The sequence below is a fragment of the Lissotriton vulgaris genome, chromosome 8 (assembly GCF_964263255.1).
Source record: "Lissotriton vulgaris chromosome 8, aLisVul1.2, whole genome shotgun sequence".
Classification (NCBI taxonomy): Eukaryota; Metazoa; Chordata; class Amphibia; order Caudata; family Salamandridae; genus Lissotriton; species Lissotriton vulgaris.
This window is the reverse complement of record NC_141696.1, coordinates 614,355,274-614,382,317: the sequence shown is the minus strand read 5'-3', so window position 1 is coordinate 614,382,317 and position 27,044 is coordinate 614,355,274. Positions and strand designations below refer to the sequence as shown.

General features: G+C 42.7%; 1 protein-coding gene across 1 annotated transcript in view; it reads right to left on the bottom strand.

Annotated features, from left to right (window-relative positions):
- Window positions 1-27,044, bottom strand: part of IMPG2 (interphotoreceptor matrix proteoglycan 2) — a 904,006-nt gene that overhangs the window by 325,336 nt on the left and 551,626 nt on the right. Inside the window, exons 11-12 of the mRNA XM_086934482.1 lie at window positions 19,514-19,531; window positions 8,883-9,136 (exon numbers count right to left, since the gene is read on the bottom strand). Coding sequence (XP_086790608.1) covers window positions 8,883-9,136; window positions 19,514-19,531 — 272 coding nt within the window. The remainder of the gene's footprint in view (window positions 1-8,882; window positions 9,137-19,513; window positions 19,532-27,044) is intronic.

Sequence of the window (27,044 nt, the reverse complement as noted above, 5' to 3'; positions counted from 1 at the left end):
GATTACCTATAGCATGAGCTGGATAAAATAGGGTTAGGCGGAGGCTTCACCCAGTGGACCAGGCTTCTCTATGGTAACCCAACGGCGAGGGGCAGCACGGGAAGAGTAATCTCCCACTCCTATGTCTTGGGAGGGACACCAGGCAGGGATGCCATCTCTCCCAATTACTATTTGCTACTGCAGTGGAACCCTTGGCCAGTGGACCACACAAAGGGAATCATTATCAGGGCTTGGAGTGACAGAGTTTCCCATAAAATAGCACTTTATGCAGATGACATGCTCCTCTTCCTCAACAATGTGAGGGAGAACTTACCGGGCGCAATATCACTGTTGGTGCTGTTTGGGACCAATTCCGGTCTCTGTATCAACTGGCAGAAAACATCAATATTTAATCTTACTGACACTAAGCTTATTCCACCTGATTTGCGCAGATTAACCTGGGAAAGCTTATGTATGAAGTACCTAGGGGTTAACATATACCATTTCAGAAGTGGACTCACTCTTAACTAGACCTAATATCAAAGACAGGACAATGCTGGGTGCCCTTAGCCAACCTGCAAGTGCCCACATCAGATGGGGGACTGGCATCACCGAATGTTGAGGCCCATTGCCTGGCACCCCAAATTCAATGATTCAACCAGTGGCTGCACAACCGTCTGCACCCTGTGCAGGAGGTCCGATGCTAATACCTGGGCTCCATTTGCTTTACCGGATCCTTCTGGCCCTGACCCTATACTTCAGTGCCTGGGGAAACTAAGGATAGTGCAACATGCCTGGCGTTGCTGCCTGTGTGGCACCTGATCCCTCCTGCCTTATATGCCTGACTTACCTTTACAATGCTTAACAGCACTGAGCAATGAAGGAGCACTTGGAGGAGTGAAAGACTGGGTGGAACTAGGAGTGACCCGTGTTGGCATTTTTTTCAGGATTGTTTGAAGAGCTGAAGAGCTCTATGACCTTCCCCTCAGACAGTTCCTGTTGCACCGAGCAGTGACAGTGGCCATTAGAGGACATTGGCGGATTGGCCTGACAGAACCACCAGCCATCCAAAGCAGCCAGGTCCTCTGTACGACGACTGATAGGAGCAGGATCCATCACTCTCCGGTACCAAGCGCTGAGGCAGATATCAACAAGCCCCTTAAGGAATTGAAGCAACAATTGGAGACGGGTGTTGACCTCCCGATTACAGACTCGACTTGGACTAATATACTGGCTACTATACCCAAGGTCTTCCGTAGAGCACAGTTTACACTGATCAACTTTTATTTCCTACACAGGGCATATTTAACCCAGAGGATGATTAAAAAGTCCTTTGGAACACAGGATGCAGCATGTACCAGATGTGGGGAGCAGGGCGTGGAGACGATTCACATGGTCTGGGCATGCCCACCCTTACAGGATCACTGGGATGGAATAGTGACCTGCATAGATAAAGTATCTGAAAGAACAATCCCCTGCAACCCCCTGGCGTGTCTCCTGGGCGGATTTCCAAAACTACTAAAATATAAAGTGAACACTAAGTTCGTGGACCTTGCCCTGTTACTAGCAAAACAGGATATAACTGTGATCATGATGTAAGGGAAACTCAAGAGGCAGGGAAAGGTGGGGGAAACAAGGAGGGGGTTGATAGATAACAATATGAGAAGTGGGTTGGGCACATCATCACTATTGCATGACATCTTGTAAACTATGCAAAACTAAGGCATGTAACTGATACTAATGCCGGACAACCACGGCTATGCTCTTTGAATATAACTAGAATGATGTGTGGCATAACTTGACAAAACCGCGCTCATGACTTTCAATAAAATCTTAGAAAAGCTCTAAGAAACCTTATTGGAACCTAGTATCTTTTCTATACTGCAATAGTACTGAGGTTTGGATACACATAGTAGATATGCGATAGGTTCTGATCAGATGTTTGATTGACTGGTGTACGCATTCATGTTACTGTATCTCCCAAGGAAATCTTAATTTTATTGTTTAAAACAGTGCCTTGTCCCCTTGCTGTGTGGGGCCCTCTCTCCTAGTTTGTTTGACATTTCATAGGTAGCCTGTTTACTTAGGTTAAGGGCCCTGCCTGGATGTGGATTGTGTCTGTAGATGGGAACTGTAGCAACTCTAGTGGTAGCTTTAGAATCCACAGAGAATACAGTTGTAAGCGTGTCAGTCTCACCAAGAAGGGAGAGTAGAGCTAGTCTAGGGATAGCTCTAGAAGCCACAGAGCTTACTAGAGTATGGTTTATGGGGACAATCCACATGTGAAATTGTACCTACATTTGTGACAGCTTTTGTATCCAACGAACATGCAATAGTAGACCTAAGAAGCCCACCTAGAGTTGCAATTATAGAAGTCACAGCAATAGTTTAGATAGAATCCACAGAGACAAAACTAACATAAAGAAGTCCCACCCAGGTGAAAAGTGTAGTTAATCTAGAACTCGCTTTTCAATCCAGAGGGCCTAGCTAAGTAGGTCAGTACTGTGACTCCATTTACATCCACTGTAGTTGTCAGATCATTCAACATGAATCTTGAATAACTCCTTCATATGTTGGTGATTGAAGGGTGTTTTGTTCTCTTCTATGAAGTCATAGTTGTAACTAAATGTAGGTCATTGAATCTATTCGCATAGCTATTGGGTATTGGTTGGCTGGATCTGATGGTCCAGAGTTCTTTTTTTGATGAGTGGAGGTCTTAAGGGTGGAAAGAGTGGTTTCTGAAGCAAGTTATTTAGGATGGTTCTTGCTGTGGAGGCAGCAAATGTGGCCACAAGTATGTCCATGAAGACTTGTGCAGGGCAAAGGACTGACAAGAAGCCACCTGTCTCACTTGCCTTAACTATTTATTTGAATTCAAAATTCAAGAGCTCTTTGAAAGAGATCAGAGACTAATGTCTGCCTGTGCCATTTCTCCTATTTGTTCTGGTCTGGGTAGGCTGGTTGTTAGGCATTCTTGTTTATGAGGCATCATTAGAGCAGCAGTGTTTTAAAACCAAATTTATGGATGAAGTGTCACGAGATTGACAGTGTGAAGTTCCGGCAGCAATTCTCTCTGAGATGATCATCTGTAGTTGCCCAGAAGGGCATTATGTTTCGAAATTCTTAGAGAGTAATGGAGTATTTTTGCATTCTTAATGGATGACTTGTATATCTGGCATTGGAGCCATAATATGTAATATGGGTAACTGGTAGTCTCCACTGTCATTGTAAAGCATTTTTGGCTTCAGTTTATTTATCTTTAGTTAAACAATGGGCCCACTGTTTTTGCCTAGTTCCAAGCCTTCCAACAAAATTGTTTGCTCAACACTGTTATAGTTCTGGATAAGTCAAGGATTATGATGGCTGTTTCCTTGTTATCAATCGTTAACTGGAGGTGTCCCTCGACTTTGTTGGCTATGGCAACTTTGGTGCCTTTGTGGGTCTAAACACATACTGGTGAACATGTATGAGAGGATCGGGTTTCATATGTCCTTCAAGCTGTTTTCTCACATTCTTTTCAGGCTCTTGCTCAAGAAATGAGGCTAGACTAGGCCTGTAATTATCCAGGGTGTTAAACTCAGCATTTTTCAGATACTAATATGGTTTAGAGAGTTCTTTATAACTTTTAATTGGAGAGAAGACATTTATCATGTTTGTAATGCCCAGATAAAAAATATTTGATAGTTGTTTAAGGCATGCCCTGGAGCATGTGTTTGTTTGTGAGTTGGATGCTCTTATTTTGCCAGTCAGCCTCTAGAGGTCTCAAGGACGTAAGTACAGGAAGTAGTACAGGTGGTGGGGTGAGAAAGTGTGGAGCGGAGTTTAATGTGCTCGTGATTGACTTGTACATTTTGAAGATTTTTGATTCAAAGAACTCAAGTTAGCATTTTCTGTGGTGTTGTGATGAACATGGGCTACCCTTCAAAGAATTGAGGTTCGTCAGGAAGTTGTGGCAAATGTTAAAGATCTTTAACTTGTTTGGTGCTTTAGTAATCTGTTTAGCAGGGCAGGCCTTTTGTGGGGTGTGTCTGACCAGTGTCTGTTGGAAACCGAGTGCTTGTATGTTCTTAGGCTTTTTAGTGTTTTAAATATGACCTATCATCTATCAAATCAAAGTATCCATGAACTCAATTGTGTTCCATGAAGTGAGTATTGCAGATCAAGGGCAATAGAGTGCTGATGCAATACTAGAGAAGTTGGGATTAGGCACACACCTGTGTATTCAAAAGAGTAAGTCTCTGGGTGACAGTGCAGGTCAGATAGATGTGTAGTCTAGAGTGACCCATCAGCTCTCAAGACCTCTATATTGGTTAGAATGAGTTATACACTGGGTTGGGGAATGAGAATGGTTTATGAGGATATGTACTGCAACAAAACTGGTAATTGTACTGGATGCTTTGGTTGTTATATTGCTACTGTACAGCTGAACTCTGGAACACTCTCCCAGTTGATATACGAGCGGCCAACTCCCTCATTACCTTCAGAAAAAGTCTGACAACCTGGTTGTTTAATTAAGTCCATTGAGTCTATGCTCTTTTCTTCTCCTTCTGTCATGGCTACTTAGGTCCAGCGCCAAGACACCTTCGGGTATTCGTGTGCTTTAAAAATCATATTAACATAACATAACGTATATATTGTCACTATAATAGCAAACAAATTGCAGATTTCTGATCGACGAAAATTTGGAATGAATCTGAGCCTATAAAAGCAACAGGGGCAGGGTAATGGACTTAGACTACTTGAAGTAAATTCAGCCCCTGATTTGTCCTTCTGTTAAAAATACACAGTGAGGGACAATGTTAGATGGACAAGTTGAAGTAAGCTCTATTGCTTGTTTGTTCACGTCTATTTTACAGTCAGAGGATGATAAATTAATCTCAGTCTTAGGTAGCGGTCTGAAGCAAGTTCAGCTACTTATTGGTCAACCTAAATTAAAGATACTGGGTCAAGAAATTGAGAATAACATGGATACTAAATACTCAAGCAGTGGTACGAAATCAAAGAGGTGAGGTTTTCGGGTGTTAATTCCTTTGTTTCATGGTCTAGGCGTGGAGTTTAAAATGACCACTCCATATGGAGAAGTTTCATGGATTCATTGCTCCCTATTCCCTTGCAGTTCCAGAGTGCCCTCTTCAATCCAACAGCATGAGCTAACAGGATTACGCCCTGATGCATGATCAGGGTATTGAAAATATTTGAAAAACGTATTCGTAAAACTGTTAAGACTTAACATTTAAATGCTTTAATGAATGCACAAATATATTCACACACTTCAAGTCATGAAAGTAGACACTTGATGAAAAAGGAGGTTTGGAAGACTTAGACTGTTCCTTTTGGTTTCATATCATAATAATTCTTACACAATTCCTGCCCCAATGCAGTTTCAAAACTATTCTAAGCAGTAGTATTATTATATTTAACTAAATAATAGAATCATGGTCAATTATGAATAACAGAAAGCATGAAAATATAAATTTCCAAGCATTCACTTCTATAAGAAACAACTTTATTGCATTTCCCAGCACCTACTTCTTCAGGAATTGACATCTCTAGTTCGCCACCTAAATCCTATGTAATACAAGACGCCAGAACAATGTATCTGATTTCTCAGCATCCACCTCTAAAAGAAATTACATCACTGCATATCCCATCATCCACCTCTTCAGTACGAAATATCATTGCAGTTCCCATCAACCTGCCTACTTTATTCAACTCCTCAGGGTAGCTCACCACCAGGATGTTCCTAGCAAATGTCAGACACAGACAAGGGAGTTAACTGTTGGTCTTGTTAGGGCCAGGAAGGATCATGGGCCAGACCCACTGCCCCTAGGGTGAGATACTACAAGCTAAGAGCTCATCATGTGTCTAGCACAGGACTCCAGGCTTCCAATCATCTACATTCACAACCTGCAATGACCAAACAAACACAACCACAAATCTTCATAACACGTAGACTCAAATGCATGCACACTGTACTAATTACCACACACCTTAAAGATATCAAACACATATTCCAGCTTATGGTCATTAATGCATGCTCTGCATGAATCCACACTCGACACCTCATAGGCCTCATCACCTATCTGAAACTTGATATACTCTTCATCACAGAAACATGGCTCAGCCTCTTTTCCAGCACATCCTAGACATTTTTGTTCCTACAGGCTACAGCGTCCACTGAGCCGATGACGAACATAAAAAGAAGGTCTCCCCCTCCCTGGTCCTGCACTTCAGGCAAGTAAACTACACTCAACTCTGTCCAGCTCCTCACATGCCAACTTTCAACTGCCTCTTTCCATCTCATCTTCGACCTTACATACTAAACAAGGAATGTATTTATGAATGTTTGAACCTTCTCACCACCTCACCCATCCATGACACCTACACCACCTTCCTAGGTTACTTCAAGCGCTCAGACAAGGTAAGCTTGTAAAAAACAAGAGACACCCTTTTCAGTGTCATTGACAAACACAAGATAGTACAGCATGTCACACAACAAACTAACTCCAAAGATCACATCCTTGCCTTCTCAACATCACAAACCTTCTAATGCAAATCAATACCCCTGGACAATACCAACAACATTCCCATTCCTAGCTCCCTAATCAGTATCCAACAAAAACACCAAGGTTGCCATAAAAGAAACAACAAATCTTCTGATTCTTCAAAGATTTTTCCATTGACAACATAAATCTCAAACTCATCCCTTATCTTACCAATGCTTTGTCTGACATCAACACTCTTCTAAACAATTCAGAACTTTTCTTGGAAAATCCAAAAGCTGCCAAAAGCTTCATTACACTGGTACTCCAAAGATCTAGCCAGCAACAAACGCTTCATCCACAGACAGGAAAGACAATGGAAGAAAAACAAAACTCCTAACACTAGTGACGTCCCTCCGCACAATATGCAGACAGCTTATCATGTCAGCCAAAACCAAGGACTAGACAAACATCATCAATGATGCTCCCAAATGTAGCAAAACACTCTTCAAGACAATCCAGCCCTACATCAACCCCTAGTCCTGACCCTTCTATACCACACTCCACAGACAAGTGTAATGCCTTCAACCTTGTCTTCAGTGAATAAATACAAATGATCCGACAGTTTCCTGACAACCCTGCTTTACATTTTAGGCCTACCCCTTCTCGTAGAATCCAACAATGATCATCCTTCAAAGCCCTATGTCTTGTATATCTAGGTGACATACTCAACTCCCTCAAATCCATCTACAAAGAAGACAATGTTTTCACCTCTTTCTTCCTCGAACCTCACTCCCAAGAAGCTCTCACACCCCTTCCCAAAACTGCACACACCTCAATTACTCAAGAAATGTTCCTAGAAGCTCTCGAGGCAGGCCAACTCTTCCCACTCTTGAAGAGACCACTCAAACATCTGATCTATTACTCACCAATCCTTCAACAGCAAGCTCATTTAGAAAGCAGTTTACATTGACCGCCAAGATCACATTAATGCCGACCATCTCCTGACTGGCTGCCAATCTGGCCATAAACCATGCTGCTGTACAGAGATAGCTTTCCTACACAATCAAAGATGAGGGCTGCCTGACAACAGATGAAGAGAAGTTTGCCCTCTTGATATTGCAAGACTTCCTAGTCGCATTTCACAGTGTTGAACAGCCCACCAACAGCTACACCCTGACGTCTTAAGTGTGAGTCGATGGCAACATAATTCACTGTTTTTCCTACTACCTATGCAATTGGTGGGCATAAACCTCGCCTTAAGGAATATATTGCCAAGAAAAAAAGGATCTAAAAGAACAGCCCTTTGTCCTTCATGACTGCTCAAACTCTGTTCCAATTTAGGAAAGAGGTGAAGATGCACCATTTTAAACCCTACATATCAATGTAGTAACAGTCCATTTCTGCTCCCAAAATGCAGCTTCCTCTTCAATCATTGGCTATGTTTACGCTATACATATGTCGCATGAATACTCACATACAATCCAATAATAGATAAAGTGCAGAGTAGATAGAAATTACAACGGTGGGCCCGTGCTTTTGAATAAACATAAAGAATACAATGGCGAAAGTTAGTGTGCATTTCATGCATATTTACTCTGTATGACAAAAAGAAGTGGATAACATTTACATTGTTACAGTTATGCATTCAGTGGCATAAGGCAAGCATTGAAAATTGTCCCAACCATGTAGCTGGTAATACAAAACACCCATAAATGGAGTCAAGCTGGCCCTTACAGTCCTATGCCCCTGTGCCACCCCACCTGATGCACCATTGATAGCAACATTTCAATTTGTAGTTGTATTATGTCAAGGTGGTAATAGAGTGTTTTCAGGGAGTGCTTTACTAAGATGTCCCCACAGAAGAGAAAGCTAGAGCACCTGATTGAGTGTGAGGAGGGGGCGATAATGGGTGGTGGAGGCCGGTAAAATTGGCATCTTTTGGTTGCATCTGATACATTGAAGCCAATACAGACATCTTAGGGATGGATCCACATTATTAGCAGGTAATAAAATATAGAGCAGCGACCTACCAACATTTGTGACCATTTGCAGTTTTTCAATAGACATATCCAAGCCAATTCACAGAACTAATCTGAGATGAAATCCTAAACCTACTACTTTTGGTATTCACAGAAGGCATTTAGTAGTAGAAAAGTTAGGACTCCTAAATGCCTTCTGTGAATGCCAAAAGTAGTAAGTTTAGGATTTTATCCTAGTTTAGTAGTAGTAAAGTTAGGAGTCCAAACTTTACTACTACTAAATGCCTTCTGTGAATACCAAAAGTAGTACGTTTAGGATTTTATCTAACATTTCCTGTGAATCGGGCCCTTATATATTAACCACTTTTCAGCTTTTTATTATGAAGAGCAATAAACCATTTTGGCATGCAAGCAAAAGATGTGTTTGCTGTATACCAACCGTTGATGAGCTGCAGTGTATTTGGATCCATATCCAGTGTATAATTTGTTGACATCATCTCCTGGTGCAGGGCTTCCGCAATGTAATTTCTGAAATCACTGACTGTGTACATGACTGTAGGTATATCCTCGCCCTCATCGAAGAAGTTGTCTTCCACCTTATTGGACTGAAGGTTGATCAGATCCAAAGTTGCATTACTGATGGCCTCCGCGTCCCCATCAAACGTCACTGCGTAATGGACCTCCAGGCCATCTCTGTGTAGAGAACACATGCACAGCAATTATTACAAATGTTTTGGTGCGCTTGAAAATTTAATTGAAGGTTTTTATGCACTAGAGACTAATTATGAAATATATTCGGCATGTTAATGCCATATACCATAGACTATTCTCAATTTGAGATGCTTGGGTGGTACTCTAAAGCAGATCATGGGTCTTGAATAATTGCTTACAAGGCAGATACTTTATAAGTCCTTTAATGGTCGCAAATAAACTTAGTAAATCAATAATCAAGCCCCTTCACACTTCTTACAAGAGATTAGTTCTTGACGTTGTGTAATGTTTTGTCGTGGAATGGTTCGAGCCTATCCCAAAGATTTGACGTTGCACAAGGACATGAAGGAGAAGCTGCCATTCTCGTAGAAATGACAGAATTCTGAACTTTTATGAATGCATTCTTTTATTATTGAAAACAACAAGTTGACTAACGTAATATAAGCACGTGCTCTGTGGCTGCTTTTTATTTGAAGTCTGTTGTTTAATTCCAGTGAGACTACACATTTTTTTAGAAGGTTAGCCGTTTACTAGTTGATTATACCTTGTAGTGATGACTATCCATCCAGTGGCGTGCATACGGAGTTGGCCATTCTTTACAAATTATTTGCATATTTTACTTTGATTTATACTCCTACATTTTAATGCATTGACATTTTCTCTTATCCAGCTTTTTGTTTAGTTTAAGTTTTCCTCCATTACTTTTTTCTGACTTTCTATTTTTTGTCTCCACTCATGTCAGGTAATTTGTTTATCAACACTTCGTTATTTTGATTCCACTGGTCAAGTTTCAAGTTTCAAGTTTTATTTTTTATGATAACGGAACTCTATCGAGATCCACATAACAGTTTATCAATAAAAAGAAAAAACAACATTAATTACATAATTAAATAGAAATGTCAATACAATGTTAAAAAACATTTAAAGAAAGAGAACAATTTAAAGCAAAACATTTCGTTTGGAGGATTAAACATAGCTACAATGAAATCATAAGCAGTAAAAATACCCAGCTGAAAACACAAAGGTTTTAACCATTTACGTCTGTGTACCATAAGGGCTGGGCAAACAAAAACAACATGGTATAAATCCTGGGAATAAAGTTTACAAAGATCACAGATATCTGTACCACCATGCCATTTAAACAATAAACAATTCAATGGAAGTAAATCATATCTCAACAAAAAAATAAATCGCCTAGCTGCATGAGGAAGATTCCAACCTAAATATGGTTGAAGTTTTTTAATTTCACAAGAGTTACCGAGGGGGAACATTCCTCTCTTAGATTTTCGGATCGTACTGTCAGCTCTAAAACTCAACTCCCAAGACGAGGTCTTTAAAGATAACTTTAGTTGGGGAGCTGATAGTGTAAAAAGACTTTGTTCATCTATCTGTAATAAAGAAATTGCCTGTCTGAAGTTCCTTACAATAGAGGAGTAAACATTATAGGAACCCAGCAACTCATTTTTTATTTGAAACCTCAGGGTGCCAGGCTTTCCTTCAGCAATATTAAAAACCCATCGCACCACACTCGCTACTGTCTGGGACCGTGCACTACGCAAACCAAATTCTTGTCTTAACGAAGACGTAGAGCTTGCAGTATTTACAGAGGCTAAATTACGAAGAATTCTTCCTTCAATAGAATCCAAGAATTTCCAGCATGCCATGTCCACTATTTCCAGTCCGTAGATTAGAGATGCAGGGATTTTTGCCCGATAGACTTCGAGCAATATGGAAAAATGCCTCCGACCTGTCGCTTTATATAAGGAGATAAGACTCTTCCCTTGAGCGAGAGCTTTCCTACCATTTTTCTCTGTATGGGTTTTTTCTGATAGATTACTCGTGACTATCTTCCCAAGAAAGGGGTAGGATTTAACTACTTCTAGTCTTTCACCCCCGACAGACCAGTAATAATCGATGTATTTAGGTTTTCTCCTTCCACAGAAGCACATTATTTTACTTTTTGAGGTATTAATTTTTAAAAAGTGGGCCTCGGAGTAGGAGTTCAAACTTTTTAAACGATTATTCAAACCCTTTGGGGTGAGATCCAGAATTAAAATATCGTCGGCATACATTAAGCATGCAATGGGTGATCCCCCTAATACAGGGGCAATACCATTGCTCGTAGATAATATGGCTTTAGGTAAATCAGCAATGTATAGGGAAAATAACAGGGGCGCCAACAGGCAGCCCTGTTTAAGCCCATTATTGGTAGGTATTATCCTGGAAAGTCCTCTATCACCACCCATTAAAACTCTACACCAGGTGTCTGTATGGAGTGCGATAACTAGTTTCAATAAGCTCGGGGGCATTCCTAACTTTATTAGCTTACTCCAAAGCAAAACTCTTTCCACCTTATCAAAGGCCGTAGAGAAGTCAATAAATGCTCCATAAATACCTCCTCTACGGACTGTGACATATTTTTCGATCAAGATTTGGAGAGCGGTAGAATTATCTAAGGTACCGTGTTGTTTTCTAAAGCCAGTCTGCTCTAGTGGGAGAATTGCGGACATGGTCACCCAGTCATTTATAGAATTCAATAGACATTTGGTGAAGACCTTGCCTATAGCGTCTAGGAGAGCTATTTGTCTATAATTTTCAGGTGAATCCCTGGCGCCCTTTTTGTAGATAGGGATTAACAAGCTCCCTTTCCAAGAGTGTGGAACAATGCCATTATTATAACAAGCTTTAAAAACAGGGTATAGAATTTTCCCCCATAAGGCACTATGAGTTTTCAATACTGAAATTGGAATTTCATCTGGGCCTAAGGCACCGGACGAACGGAGAGCTTTAATTGCGGCTTCAATTTCTAATTCGGAAGGAGGATCATAAGGAAATAAATCTTCCTGCAATTTATTAAGATCAAACTCCTCACCATTACTATAGCCTTATAGCCCGCCGTAGAGGGCTATACCAGCTATTAAAGGCCCTCTCCAGCGTTAAAGGCCCCGAGCCGAAGGCGAGGGCCTTTAACAAGGGAGAGGGACTTTAATAGCGGTATAGCCCATCTACGAAGGGCTATAAGGCTATTAGAACATTCTGTCACTAGAGGACAGAATGTTCTAACAAAAAAAACAAAGCCTTTTGGGAGCGTGAGGGGATTGGAATCCCCTCAGGTTCCCTGAAGCCTTTGTTCACAGCCAGAGCTGTGAACAAAGAAACATTGGAATGTTGGAGCTCCAGGCTTATACCAGCCATTATAAGCCCAGAGCACTCCATTGTTTTCAATGGAGCTCCCAACATTCCAATGTTCTAATACTATATAGACCCTGAACAAAATCTACCCAAGTCTGCTCATTTATTGATATCGGAGAAGGTCTGGATCTCACCCCACAACCCTCCCCGATTAATGACCAAAAGGTCTTAGTTCGACCACTCTTAGCTGCTTCACGAAGTTTACACCAAAGAGCATCTTCCTTCTCACATTTTAATCTGACCTTCAGCCTATTTCTTCTCCTCTTCAAAAGTGAGATTCTTTGTCTACGGTCTGGGGTGGGAAAAAGGTATTGGGCCCTTACCAACTTATTTATTTCCTTATTTAAATTAAGAAGATCAGAGGGAATTTTGGGCATTACCTTAGCTGTTAGAGGCTTTTGAGCTTTTAGTTTTAAGATTTGTAAAAATGACGTAAAGCAGCCTAGTTCTCTGCCTTCCCATAAAGTTAAGTTATCTACTGTATATTCCAGTAAATTGGACAGATTTTTAATAGTCCCGGAATTCCAGTAGCACTTCCTGTTTTTAATATTAAAGTTCAATAAATCATCCCCAATTTTCCAATGATTTTTTTGAGGAGATAATACATTCAACTTCAAAATCAAAACATTATGATCACTAAGATCGGTGGCTAACACTATCAAGTCCTTCAAGAAACTAAAAAATGTGCTATCGACAATCACATAATCCAAAATCGAACCACCATTCCCTGATTTATGTGTTAGATGAGCAGGGCTGTCAGAGGAAAACCTCCCATTGGCTATAATACAGTCTGCTTCGATTAAGCTCTCCAGGATTAATTTCCCTCTTTTATTTGTTTTAATGGTCTTTGGGAATATGGCTTTCCACTGGTCACTAAAGGGAGTAGGGCATGGCTCTTACACACAACTACGAGTCCCCTATGTTGTTTGATAAAACAGCAGTTTATGGCAGGTGCATCAATAGAGAACATAAGTGATTGTGTGTTAGCTACACTTCTAAAAGGCAGAATTGTGTCACTATTTTAGGATACATTAAAGGTTGTAATGTGGGAGGAAAGGCAAATTGACATGCTGTATTTTGTCATAATTGTGTGTGCGTGTGAGTGAGTGAGTGAGTGAGTGAGTAAGTGAGCAGCTGAGATTGGCAATGTAACTAATACTCAATATGGCTTCAAGAAAGATCTGGGAAATGTTGACCAGTGCCTAAACCTTAGCTTAGTCATTGTCAAATATACAATTGCTTAAAAGGGGACATTTTATTTCATTCATGGATCAGTCAGCAGTCTTTAACTGCGTTACTCATTCGAAACTATGGTTCATTATGAGTGAGATGGGAGGTGAGCAGGGCATTATATCTTTTATAAGACAAGTCTATAAGTGGGCTTCTGCTTGTGTCCGCTTTGGTAAAGATGGAGAATGAACTGACACTTTTCTGATTCATAGGGTTGTAGGAAAAGGATGTGTCCTGGCCCTTTATGTATTCTCCCTTTACATCAATAGTGTTGAGAACTTTTTAAAGATGAGAGCAAAGGATACTCTCTGTATTGGGGCATGTCCGCTACCCATTTGATTGTACACAGGTGATGCTGTCCTAGTAGCTAGAACTGGTAGAGGGCCCCAACTATTCAGATTTTATTTTTTTCTGAACAAGTTAGACCTTAAGATAAATAAGAGTAAACCTTTACCATGGTTTGTGGTTTCAAACTGGCTACAAAACCCGCTCATCTTATTAATGTTATAAAGATATCAGAAACCACATCTATCTCCTATTTAGGAAACCTATTTCTAATGAAATATAATTGAAAACCAATGCTAACAAATAAGAAAGCCCTTTTTGATAACTCCATTAATGGCTTACCTAGCTTTTGTTAAAAAAAATGGGAACAAAACCTTTAAAATAGCTATCTGTGATCTATACCAGTACATGTGTGGCAAATATGGGGCAGGCATGATCAATGTAAAGATCTTGCAACAGGTGGAAAATAATTGCTTGAAAAATGTCTGGTGGTCTCACACGGTTGCGCTAATTCTAATTGCCATGCCATATTGGGCATTCCTTACACTAAGGATAGAATTAAATTATCCCCCTTTTATTGTGGCATTCCATATGGGTAAAGGAGGAGACCTTATTAAATAAGTTAGTTATAAAGGATTGCCTCAAGATACAATCTGCTCTAGATATCCTGTGGTTTGTTTATGTGAAACAAGCCTGTGATAAGATTGGCTATCTGGCTCTATTTGTCACACCTAAGTCCTGCCTTTGCATTTTTAAAGGGACTTTAAAACAGCTATTTTATGATAAGACCATGCTGACTAAAGATTATATTGACTCCTTGTTCGCAAATCCCTTCCCTTGTTGATTGATACAGTCCGCACGGATCCATTAGGAAGATTTGTGGCCCTGTCTGGAACTTGAGAGGGTGCCACCCTTAACTTGGTCTCAGTTCATATTCCGCCGGGCATCCAAATGCAGGCCTTTATTGATCTTGGCGCCCTTCTCCTGTTCCTCCCGGACGGGCGTTTGTTGATCGGGGGACTTTAACTCCATTTTTTCAGACTCCCTGGACCGCTGGCCCCATAAAGACCTGGAACTATCCCGTAAACGAATCCATAGCTTCCTAGGTGCAATGAGATTGGCGGATGTCTGGAGATGTCTACACCCAGAGGAACTCCAATACACACATCTGTTGGGACCCCATGGCACCATGTCATGCATTGATTATGTACTCACACTCACACATCATTTACGCAATGTTAAAGAAGTACGACACTTGGCCAGGGGAATTTCGGACCACTTCCCCGTTCTGTGGAGACTGAATGTAGGGGAACCCACGGTAGGCCGCGTGGCGCCGCTTAATTCGTGGTATCTCACAACCCCCCCTATCAGGGATAAAGTCTTGACCGAAACCGGCCTGTATTTCCAGGAAAACCTGGGCTCAGTCCGTTCCTCCGTCTCACTCTGGGAGGCACAAAAAACGGTTGTTCAAGGGGTGGTTTTGAGACAAATCGCAGGGCAGCATAAGGAGAAGGCGGCCGCCATGATGCGTATAGAGGAAGAGATCCTAGAATTGGAGAGTGCCGTTAGATTGCAAGATTTGGAGGTAGTGCACCAACAGCTTAGAGTTAAAGCCAAAGAACTCTCAGATCTCTCTACGGAGGCAGCGTTCGCGCTACATTGGGCGACCATTAGTAGAATCTATGATGTAGGTGATAAGGCAAGCAGTTTGTTGGCCTGGCTTGACCGCAGGGAGGAGGCTCGGCGTGTGGTGGCAGAAATTGCTACGGACTCCCATTCCAGACTCACAGCTCCTCCGGACATTGGAAACGCATTTGGTAAATACTACCACTCCCTATACTCTTCCAGCACGACCTATTTGGAGGAAGAGGCTTCTTCCCTCTTGCGTGATATTTGGATGCCAGTCCTGACAGAGGAGGAGTCTCGACTTGGACCGCGATATTAGGGGAACCGAAGTAGAGAGGGCCTTCCATGATCTGCGGGGGGGAGCATCGGGCCCTAATGGGATCCCTGTAGAATTATTTAAACTAACGGCCGGCTTGACCGCCCCTTTTCTTACTGCCATGTATAAAGAAGGTAAGGAGGTGAGAATCCTTCCCGAGGATCAAAGAATGGCAAATATTGTTTTTATTCACAAGGCGGGAAAACCCGCCAACCTGTGTTCTTCTTACAGGCCTATCGCTCTCCTCAACTGCGAGGCTAATATCCTAGCCAAAGTCCTTGCCACACGTCTGTTACAGGTTCTCCCCAACTTGATACATCTGGACCAGTCTGGGTTTATGCAGGCAAGAAACACATCTCTTAACCTCGGTCGTCTGCACGCAGTGCTCTGCAGGGCAGAAACAGTCAGTGAAGACGCCGTGGTGGTGTCACTAGACGCCGCTTCGGCCTTCGACACCATTGAATGGCCATACATGTTTGCAGTGCTTCACAGGCTAGGATTCGGTCCAGAATTTACTAAGTGGGTGCGACTGTTATATTGCCAACCGTTGGCGCAGTTGGTAGTAAATAATCAGAAGTTCCCTGTCTTCTCTCTGGGTAGGTACACCAGGCAGGGTTGCCCCTTATCGCCGCTTCTCTTTGCCTTGGAACCCCTATCGGCATGGATCCGTCAAGACCCAGTCATTCGCAGCCTGAAATGGGCAAATGGTTGGGAAGATCGCATATCGTTGTATGCAGATGATATCCTGCTCTATCTTGCATCTCCGGCGAAATCTCTTAACGTAGTGATGGACATATTTCACATTTTTGGCCGATTTGCAGGCTACAAGTTCAACTGGTCCAAGTAGGCGCTTTACGTCCTTAGTGGGCTGAGGCCTCGACTTTCCCGGGGCTGCCAGCTGACTGAGGCAGTGGACGGCCTTAAATATCTGAGGATTTGGGTATCTAAAGACCTGACGCGTTTTCATGACTCCAACCTCCAGCCGCCGCTAGCATGTTTTAAATCTGTCGTCCAACACTGGAAATTGCTGCCCTTGACCCTCCTGGGAGGGGCAGCTCGCTTCAAGAGGAGTGTCCCTCTCCCGTTTCCTGTATGTTTTGCAGAACACACCCGTTCCGGTCGCACCGTCATATGTCAAAGAACTGGAGGGCACGATGGGGGACCTGCTGTGGGAGGGAAAGCCACCCAGCATTGTCACACACAAACTCACGCTGGGATGGTTCGATGGGGGCATCGGACTCCCTGACGTGAAAAAATACTACTGGGCTTCGCAACTCGCTGCCATTAACCAATGCACTTACAGGCGGCATGATGACCCGGCATTTTGGATAGATCGGTGGCTCCTTCCCATGGGTGGGTTTTCGGGTGCACTCTATACGAAGTCTCTGAAAAAGTCTTGTCCAGCCAGACTAAACATGCTGTGCAAATATGGAGGGACGCTACTAGGAGCAAGCTTACTCTCGCCACGCCACTCTGGCATTGTGACCAGCTGGGTCGGCTGTCGCGTACTTTGGGGTTCGACAAATGGAACACGATTGGTATCTCCAGAATTGGGGACCTTTGGAGGTCCGGAAGCGTCATGCCATTCTCTCAGCTACATCAAGAATTTGAGATGGCCAACTCAGAGCAGTTCCGATATCTCCAAATCAGACAAGCACTGCTTTCGGCTCTCCCTAGGGGTACAGTCCTCCCGGTTCCTCCCCTTTAGAGGATAGGGTTTTAGATGGTGACTTGCCAGAGAAGGCCATATCTCTCATATACAAAAAGCTTATCAACAATATGACCGATCCCCTGACACGACTACGTGATAAGTGGGACCATGACGTTACCGGCTTGGCTGATGAGGAGTGGCGGGCCGCAGTGGCCTCTCCCCGCGAAATTGCCATCTCCTCCAGACTCCGGCTAGTTCAGCTAAAAATCCTCCACAAGACATACTTGTCTGGACCCTCGCTGGTCCACATGGGATACGCTCAGGATAGCGGTTGTATAAGGCACTGTGGACAAGAAGGCACCTTCATTCATACACTCTGGATATGTGAGGAAATCCAGAAATACTGGGAGGGGGTGGTATCAGTAATGGAGGGAGTACTGGGGCAGCAAATAAAATGTAACATCAAAATGATTTTGTTGAATGTATGGGATCCCACTGATCTTGCAGCTAACGAGAGGACATGGGTCTCGTTGGGCTTCATGGTGGGAAATTGAAACCTCGCGTGACTGTGGAGGGCTCCGACCTCATCGAACATTGCGAATGGGCCAGAGACGTGGACTGGTGTATGGTGACTTAAATACCTATTTATGTTTCCAGGGGATGCCCGAAGAAGTGGTCGCAAATCTGGGGACCTTGGAACACCTTTCGGGGGGAGATATATGAACCGCCAGGGGGTCGGGGGGACGAGGGAGAAGACGTTGGATAATGTGATATTCCTGTACCTGAATAAGCTGCCTGAGGACTGGGATGTATATGCTGTTCTATCACACGACGTATCGCCGTAAACATGTGTTATACAATGTTTCTGTTGTCTAACATGCCAATTTTCAATTAAAAAAAGATTACTTTGACTATGAAAAACCTATGGTGTGTGCTTCTAATTTGATCTGTACGCATGATGGCCTTCAACCATTTCTTTCCTTTATTCTAAATAGACAGTAACGTTTTAATCTTCTACTTCTGCTGGTTGTGCGCACTTTCTCTAATTTGAGCCCCTGTCCTTATGACGGGAGGTCTGTCCACTAAACTCTACATATATATTTACATTTCCTCAATGTAGAAGTGCTTTTCTATTGTTACAGCAATTTCCTAATCTTTTTATATATTGTACGGTCGCATCTTTTATCTGACAGCAGCTAAAATTAAAGAAAAGTGCAATATTGTGAAAATCTTGAATGTTTTATATGCTTATAACTGTATTTTGATGATTTTTTTAATCATATTGTTTGTATTGTCAATTATTTAATCGTGTACAGAAATATGGCGAATAAAGATGATCTTGACCTCACTTGACTTGAGTGAGTGAGTTATATTACATTGTGATGAAAAATCAAACTGGTTATCCGGGATGGAGAATCTTCATGTTGGAAATGTCACAACATGCAAAAAATATTTTTTGACGCAAATCTGATGACTTGTTGAAAAAAGTGAACTGAACTGGTATTAAATGTTTCCAAAAATACCTTTACAACATATTACAATTCATAAAGACTTAGTCATTGTAAGCATAATTACTTCTTAAGAAAAACAAAAAGGCTAGAAACAGCTTTTGGGACATATTTATGATTGTGTCATTTTTTTAAAAAGGGGGCGGAGACAAAGTAGTCTATTTTTTTCCACTTCTGCCACAATCTTTACTGGCACAAGTAACAAAAGTAGGACAGGTTACAACAGAAGAGGAAAAGTGTAAGAAGTTAAAGGGAAAGTGCGACTGGAGAAGAGGTTCACATTAAGAATTGTTGAGAGGGGTTGAAAAGTGCAAAAACAAAAAACGACTAGGAATCATTGCAAAGAACATAAAAGGGTGTCAAGGAGTGGCCTATGAAGTAAATATAAAATACCTCACCACATTATAAAGATAAAAAAGCAAAGGAGGAGGGTGAAGGAAACCAAGCAAAGGTTAGTACAGCAAGAAGGGTTGCTTTCCAAAAAATCCAAACGAGGGATGAGTAGCCTTGAAACAAAAACATTTGACAATACATGAGTACACATGGCTTACCTCCTATTAATCGGCGGGCTGAAAAGTAACAGGAAAAAAACAAAAGGTGAAATATATTATTTTTTTTACTTGCATTAGTCATATGTTAATTATATGCTTGGCTCTACTTATATGCTTTCTTTGAGAAACATTCTTACCTATCAACAGGTTTTATAAATCAAATTTAACATTTATTACAATGAATTATTTCAAACAAAATTGTCAATGAATTTGCAATAATTCACGTCAGCTTCTATGACCCTACAAAATAAAATGCTAATTCCACATCTAAGATGAACGACCCAAATGATTGGTATCTGGATATTAGTATGAATGTGCCTAAGAAATATTTGACATTGTTGTCTCGTTTGTCTCGTTTATTTATTCATATAAAGCATATATTACAGAAATGCAAGCTTTAAAGTGCTAATATTAAACAAACAAATGCATTTAACACATACAATTAACCACCTCAAATAAGGCAGTAAAACAACCAAATATGAATTAAAAATATCCTTATAAAAAAATCGATATAGCTTAAATCTAGCTTAACATGAGAGACAGTCTTGACTCCTTAAAGCTGGTAATCACAGTAACATGGTATTGTCTGGAAGGTAACGTTTCCTGAGGGCGCTCTAACTACTCTTAGGGGCCTACCACAAGCTTCAGGTATCGTCATCTTTTGGAAGCTAACTTAAGATCAGATGCTAAGTGGAGTTCCTTGGGAAGCTTCTTAGCGTGTTACTAGTCCATCAAATTCGCCTGATAAGGCCATGTATAGATCTTCACAGTGCTACTAAATATGAAAATGAAGTAGTTCCTTAATAGAAAGCTGGCACAATATTCTGCAGTCCTCTGACAAACCTTCATATTTTTAAGGCCGTAAATTTCTGATGCCCTATTTTGGACTACATGTAGCTTGTTAAGGCAACTTTATATTCGAATACATGGAAAAAGCAATAACAACAATTCTGGAGTACACCACAAAGTACATCAACAGAATGAGATGTGTAGTTGCAGTAGTGAAGCCACAGATAGTAGTAAAGGAAATGGGAAGCTTATAAGAGGTATACTTTTAAGTGAATTGCACGAAGTAAAAAACACAACTTGGACAAGGGACCTATTGCAAAAGATCCGGCACCAATTATCAATAATCAGCCAAAAAAGAAAATCATTAATTAACTTGCGTGCAAAATCCTGAAGATACCCCCTGTCCAGGGGAACCCCCCTATTCTAAACCTAGGGCAATTATATAGACAAACTACATCAAGACTGCACCACTCGGAACGAACAAGGTGTTGCAAATAGTTATAGTCCAATAGGCCTCGAATTAGAAAAATATCTTCTTTATTGTTTTCGTTCTTAAAAAGTCACAGCCAACGCATTTCATCCTATCACGCAGGACTTCTTCCTTCAGGGCATTCACGGTTCGTAGTGGGGCAAAAGGCAATCGACAGTTGCCATGCAAGAATGGTTCCACACCGTATTGGCAGAAATCTCATCCGTTTAAAGATACATATCCATGCGTCGAATAGTATTAATCATATTATTCTTCCATCCGGATTCAATTAAGAAAAGGAGAATAAGTAGTGGCAGTATCCGTGGAAAACGTGATGTGATAATCACGAAAATCTGAGTCAAGTACCTTTAAAGTAAAGACAACACATTGTGTACCCGAGACTGTCCATCCAGCCAAAAGTACTACCAACTGAGACACTGGCTGCTTCAACCAACTAACATGCAGGGGGCAACATGGCCACTCACTCCTTTCAAGACACTAGTGTGATCGTTCAATGGCACAAGGAGACTGATCTCCCGCACAAGCCAGGTGGTACAACACTCCACCCCTATTCACCCACACACTCATCAAACACAGTGGCACGCGGATTCCACCAAAGAAATCTCCCCTAAACAATGGGACCAGCTCTGGCGAGACATTCCTAGGCTGTATAGGAGCATAGCCCATCATGAAACTGCCACTAAACTAATGCCTAGGTGGTACTACACCCTGTCACGCCTACAGATAATGTTCCCCACTTCTTCCCCCTGCTGCTGGCACTGTCAATCAGTGAGCTATGATTTCATCCACATTTGATGGTCTTGTCCACTATTAACCCTATACTGGAAGGCAGTCCTGAGCTACATTAAGTGTACCATAGTCTTTCCTCTTCCGAACTCATACAACACTTACTGCTATGACCCATGCTGATTGGCATCTTTATTTAACAACAAGGGGTGGTGATGGACAGAGTTTCTGAATTAAGCAGAATACTCTCACCCAGTCAAGAGATCAGGGCTAGATCCAACACCGTTTTTTAGCTCACTGCACCATCCCAGTTCAGAACCTGGCTATATGCAAATTAGACTGTTCCTGTCCCAGTGCATGATGGGAACAGGGCAAACCAAACTACCAAGCCAATTCTTACACTGGGAAGGAAACAAGCTTCCGGGGACCGGTTTCTGGTATTTCAGCTGTCGTCGGCCTGGCTTGCTTGAATCCTGATGGCGCAATGAGCAAGGGACTCACATCTGAGTATACCCTTCCACGCTTAGGGTGGACAAAATATTTAACAACAAGGGGTGGTGATGGACAGAGTTTCTGAATTAAGCAGAATACTCTCACCCAGTCAAGAGATCAGGGCTAGATCCAACACCGTTTTTTAGCTCACTGCACCATCCCAGTTCAGAACCTGGCTATATGCAAATTAGTCTGTTCCTGTCCCAGTGCATGATGGGAACAGGGCAAACCAAACAACCAAGCCAATTCTTACACTGGGAAGGAAACAAGCTTCCGGGGACCGGTTTCTGGCATTTCAGCCGTCGTCGGCTCGGCTTGCTTGAATCCTGATGGTGCTGTGAGCAAGGGACTCGCATCTGAGGATACCCTTCCACGCTTGTGGTGGACAAAACGATTCAGAAAAGGGGGTGGTGATGGACAGAGTATCTGAATTAAACAGACCACTCCTACCCAGTCCAAAGATCAGGGCATGATCCATCACCGTTCTTCAGCTCACTGCACCATCCCAGCTCAGAACCTGGCTACATGCAAATTAGTCTGTCCCTGGCCCAATGCATCATGGGAACAGGGCAGACCAAACTACCAAGCCAATTCTTATACTGGAAAGGAAACAAGCTTCCGGGGACCGGTTTCTGGCATTACAGCCGTCTTCGGCCCAGCTTGCTTGAATCCTGATGGTGCTGTGAGCAAGGGACTCGCATCTGAGGATACCCTTCCACGCTTGTGGTGGACAAAACGATTCAGAAAAGGGGGTGGTGATGGACAGAGTATCTGAATTAAACAGACCACTCCTACCCAGTCCAAAGATCAGGGCATGATCCATCACCGTTTTTTAGCTCACTGCACCATCCCAGCTCAGAACCTGGCTACATGCAAATTAGTCTGTCCCTGGCCCAGTGCATCATGGGAACAGGGCAGACCAAACTACCAAGCCAATTCTTATACTGGAAAGGAAACAAGCTTCCGGGGACCGGTTTCTGGCATTACAGCCGTCTTCGGCCCGGCTTGCTTGAATCCTGATGGTGCAGTGAGCAAGGGACTCACATCTGAGCATACACTTCCACGCTAGTGGTGGACAAAACAATTTAAAAAAGGGGGTGGTGATGGGCAGAGTATCTGAATTAAACAGACCACTCCTACCCAGTCCAAAGATCAGGGCATGATCCATCACCATTTTTTAGCTCACTGCACTATCCCAGCTCAGAACCTGGCTACATGCAAATTAGTCTGTCCCTGGCCCAGTGCATCATGGGAACAGGGCAGACCAAACTACCAAGCCAGTTCTTATACTGGAAAGGAAACAAGCTTCCGGGGACCGGTTTCTGGCATTACAGACGTCTTCGGCCCGGCTTGCTTGAATCCTGATGGTGCAGTGAGCAAGGGACTCACATCTGAGCATACCCTTCCACGCTTGTGGTGGACAAAACGATTCAGAAAAGGGGGTGGTGATGGACAGAGTATCTGAATTAAACAGACCACTCCTACCCAGTCCAAAGATCAGGGCATGATCCAACACCGTTTTTTAGCTCACTGCACCATCCAAGCTCAGAACCTGGCTACATGCAAATTAGTCTGTCCCTGGCCCAGTGCATCATGGGAACAGGGCAGACCAAACTACCAAGCCAATTCTTATACTGGAAAGGAAACAAGCTTCCGGGGACCGGTTTCTGGCATTACAGCCGTCTTCGGCCCGGCTTGCTTGAATCCTGATGGTGCAGTGAGCAAGGGACTCGCATCTGAGCATACCCTTTCACGCTTGTGGTGGACAAAACGATTCAGAAAAGGGGGTGGTGATGGACAGAGTATCTGAATTAAACAGACCACTCCTACCCAGTCCAAAGATCAGGGCATGATCCCTCACCGTTTTTTAGCTCACTGCACCATCCCAGCTCAGAACCTGGCTACATGCAAATTAGTCTGTCCCTGGCCCAGTGCATCATGGGAACAGGGCAGACCAAACTACCAAGCCGATTCTTATACTGGAAAGGAAACAAGCTTCCGGGGACCGGTTTCTGGCATTACAGCCATCTTCGGCCCGGCTTGCTTGAATCCTGATGGTGCAGTGAGCTAGTCCCATCCTTGCCGGATTCTAAATTACTTTGATTGAGATGTGATACTACAGCTTGCCAGGGAACAGGGAACCATACAATACCAAGGCAATATCATATTCCTATACCCTGACTTAACACTACAGGTCCAGGCGGTACACAGAGAGTTCCTCCCGGCAAAGAGGCTACTGCAACAGTCAGGAACCAAATATGCATTGATCAACCCTGCCAGCTAAATATAAACGGAAATGGCAAACCCACGATCATCACAGATGCAAAAGGGGCATTGAACTATGCAAAGCAAATCTCCAAAGCACACCGATCGCAGAAATCACCTGAAACTGCAACATCGGAAGGTCACCTGAGCGACGACTAAGTCCTGGACACAAGTACAGAGTCTGAGAGAGCGAGCAGATAAGTCCACCGCTGCAACGCTTACAATGAACATACCGCCAAACATTTATTACTCTTTGGGGGGGCGATAATAGGGCTCCAAAATGTAATCACAGACCACTATATCAAGATTGGAGGGGGCGGGACTCGCCCATTGAAATATGTACCATATTACTCAAGGCAATCAGCCCTATGTTGTTGTTCTGCGGGCAAGGCCACCCTGCAGTATGAGGCAGGGGTGTTCACTAGTGACCCAGCGTTCCCCCAGGGGATAATTCCCAACTACTCTAGGAGACTAGATATACTACAGTTTAGGGGTGTTAATTAGGATGTATACACAACCTGATTGGGGGATTGGTGTTGGAGGAGGGATGGATTGGGTTGTTTACTGTTATTTCTAACTGCAGCTAAATGTCAGATTATTGAAGATGTCACATTATAGGCTTCTAACAGGTCTAGAGCCATGCCAACTGATTGCTGTTGTATGCATATGGTCTAGGCCCCAAGACACAACACACCACATGGATGTGAAATTACGCGACATGGGGCACAGCCTTGCACTACCGTCATATCATAGCCATGTCACCGAACAATGACTGCGCTGAAATGTGTCACTTGGAACGTGCGTGGACTAAATGACTACAGAAAGACAAGGTTAGTACACTCTTCTCTCACCAGGCACGGTGCAGACATTTGCCTTCTGCAATTGACGCACTTGACAAACACATTGAGACCCAACCTAAAATCCAAACATCCACCTATTCAAACAACTAATACGGAAAGGCCTTCCATGGAAAACACACCACAGAATAATAGACACTGAGGGGTGATATGGAATATGCTACTTACCAGTATGCATCTGTTCTTGGCATAGAGGGCTGCAGAGTGGTACATTATGAATAGATCGCCATCTGGTGTTGGGCTTGGATGATTGCACTTTGTTTTTCTCTTGGAGAGTCTTTTGTATCTTGGTGACTCCTCCTTTGGTTGGTAGTGCGCATGGGCATCGGCTCCATCCTTAGATTGTTTTGCCATAGTAGGGTTAGATGGAGTAGTATGATAGAATACAGATAGGAATGCCCATGTAAGTGTATCTAAATAAGATAATGTTGGAACAGACACAGGTTTCCGGGGAGGCTGGGAGGGCATGTACCACTCTGCAGCCCTCTATGCCAAGAACAGATGCATACTGGTAAGTAGCATATTCCGTTCGAGGCATATGGGCTGCAGATGGTACATTATGAATAGACTATAAAGCAGTTCTCTCCCTAGCGGTGGTCGCCCGTGTCTGTTGCAACTGTCTGAAATAAAGTCTTTAATACAGCTTGTCCCACTCTAGCTTGTTGTGTTGTGTGCACATCCACACAATAGTGCTTTGTGAAGGTGTGCGGTGTAACCCAGGTAGCTGCTTTGCATATGTCATCTAGTGGAATGTTTCCCAAAAATGCCATAGATGCTCCTAGTTTACGTGTAGAGTGAGCGCTAGGAGGAACAGTTCATGTTCTCTTTGCTTTTAAGTAGCATATTTGAATACATTTTACAATCCATCTGGCAATGCCCGCTTTAGAGATGGGATTGCCCTTATGTGTAGGAGAAAACGCAACAAATAGCTGTTTTGTCTTTCTGAAAGTTTGTGTTCTTTCTATATAGTACAATATTGCCCTTCTGACATCCAATGTATGTAGGGCCCTTTCCGCTACTGTTTGTGGTTTTGGAAAGAAAACCGGTAATTCCACTGATTGATGTGGAATGCAGAAATTACCTTTGGTAGGAATTTTGGGTTTTTCTAAGAACCACTTTATTTTGGTGTAACTGCATGAATGGTTCTTGAATCGTAAAAGCCTGCAACTCACTTACTCTTCTAAGTGACGTGATAGCTATAAGGAAGGCCACCTTCCATGTGAGGAATTGTATTTCACACCTATGCATAGGTTCAAATGGTGGCCCCATTAGTCTGGTAAGTACTATGTTGAGATTCCAGACTGGGGAAGGTGGTCGTCTTGGTGGAATGACTCTTTTGAGTCCCTCCATGAAAGCTTTAATTGCTGGTACTTTAAACAGGGAAAGATGTTGCCTGTTTTGTAGGTACGCCGCTATAGCTGCGAGATGAACTCTGATAGAGGCTAAGTTACATTGCTGCAAGTGTAGTAAATAGCAAATGATCTGTTTAGTGGATGCGTCCAGAGGGTTGATGTGCTTACTGTTACAGTGTATAGCAAACCTCTTCCACTTTGCTGCATAGCATGCTCTGGTGGTAGGACGTCTTGCTTGTTTAATGATTTCCATACATTCTGGTGGTAAATCTAAATATCCAAACTCTATGACCTCAGGAGCCAGATCGCTAGGTTCAATTGTTTGGGATCTGGGTGCATTATTTCTCCATGGTTCTGTGTAAGATGCATGGGTAATAATCTTAGCTTTTGATGTGGCACCTGTGAGAGTTGTAGTAGCGTGGTGAACCACAGCTGTCTTGGCCACGTGGGTGCCACTAGTATCATTGTCATTGAGTGCTGCTGCAGTTTCCGAACCACTAACGGAATTAGTGGGAGAGGGGGGAAAGCGTAAGCAAATCTGTTGGACCAATTTATCCATA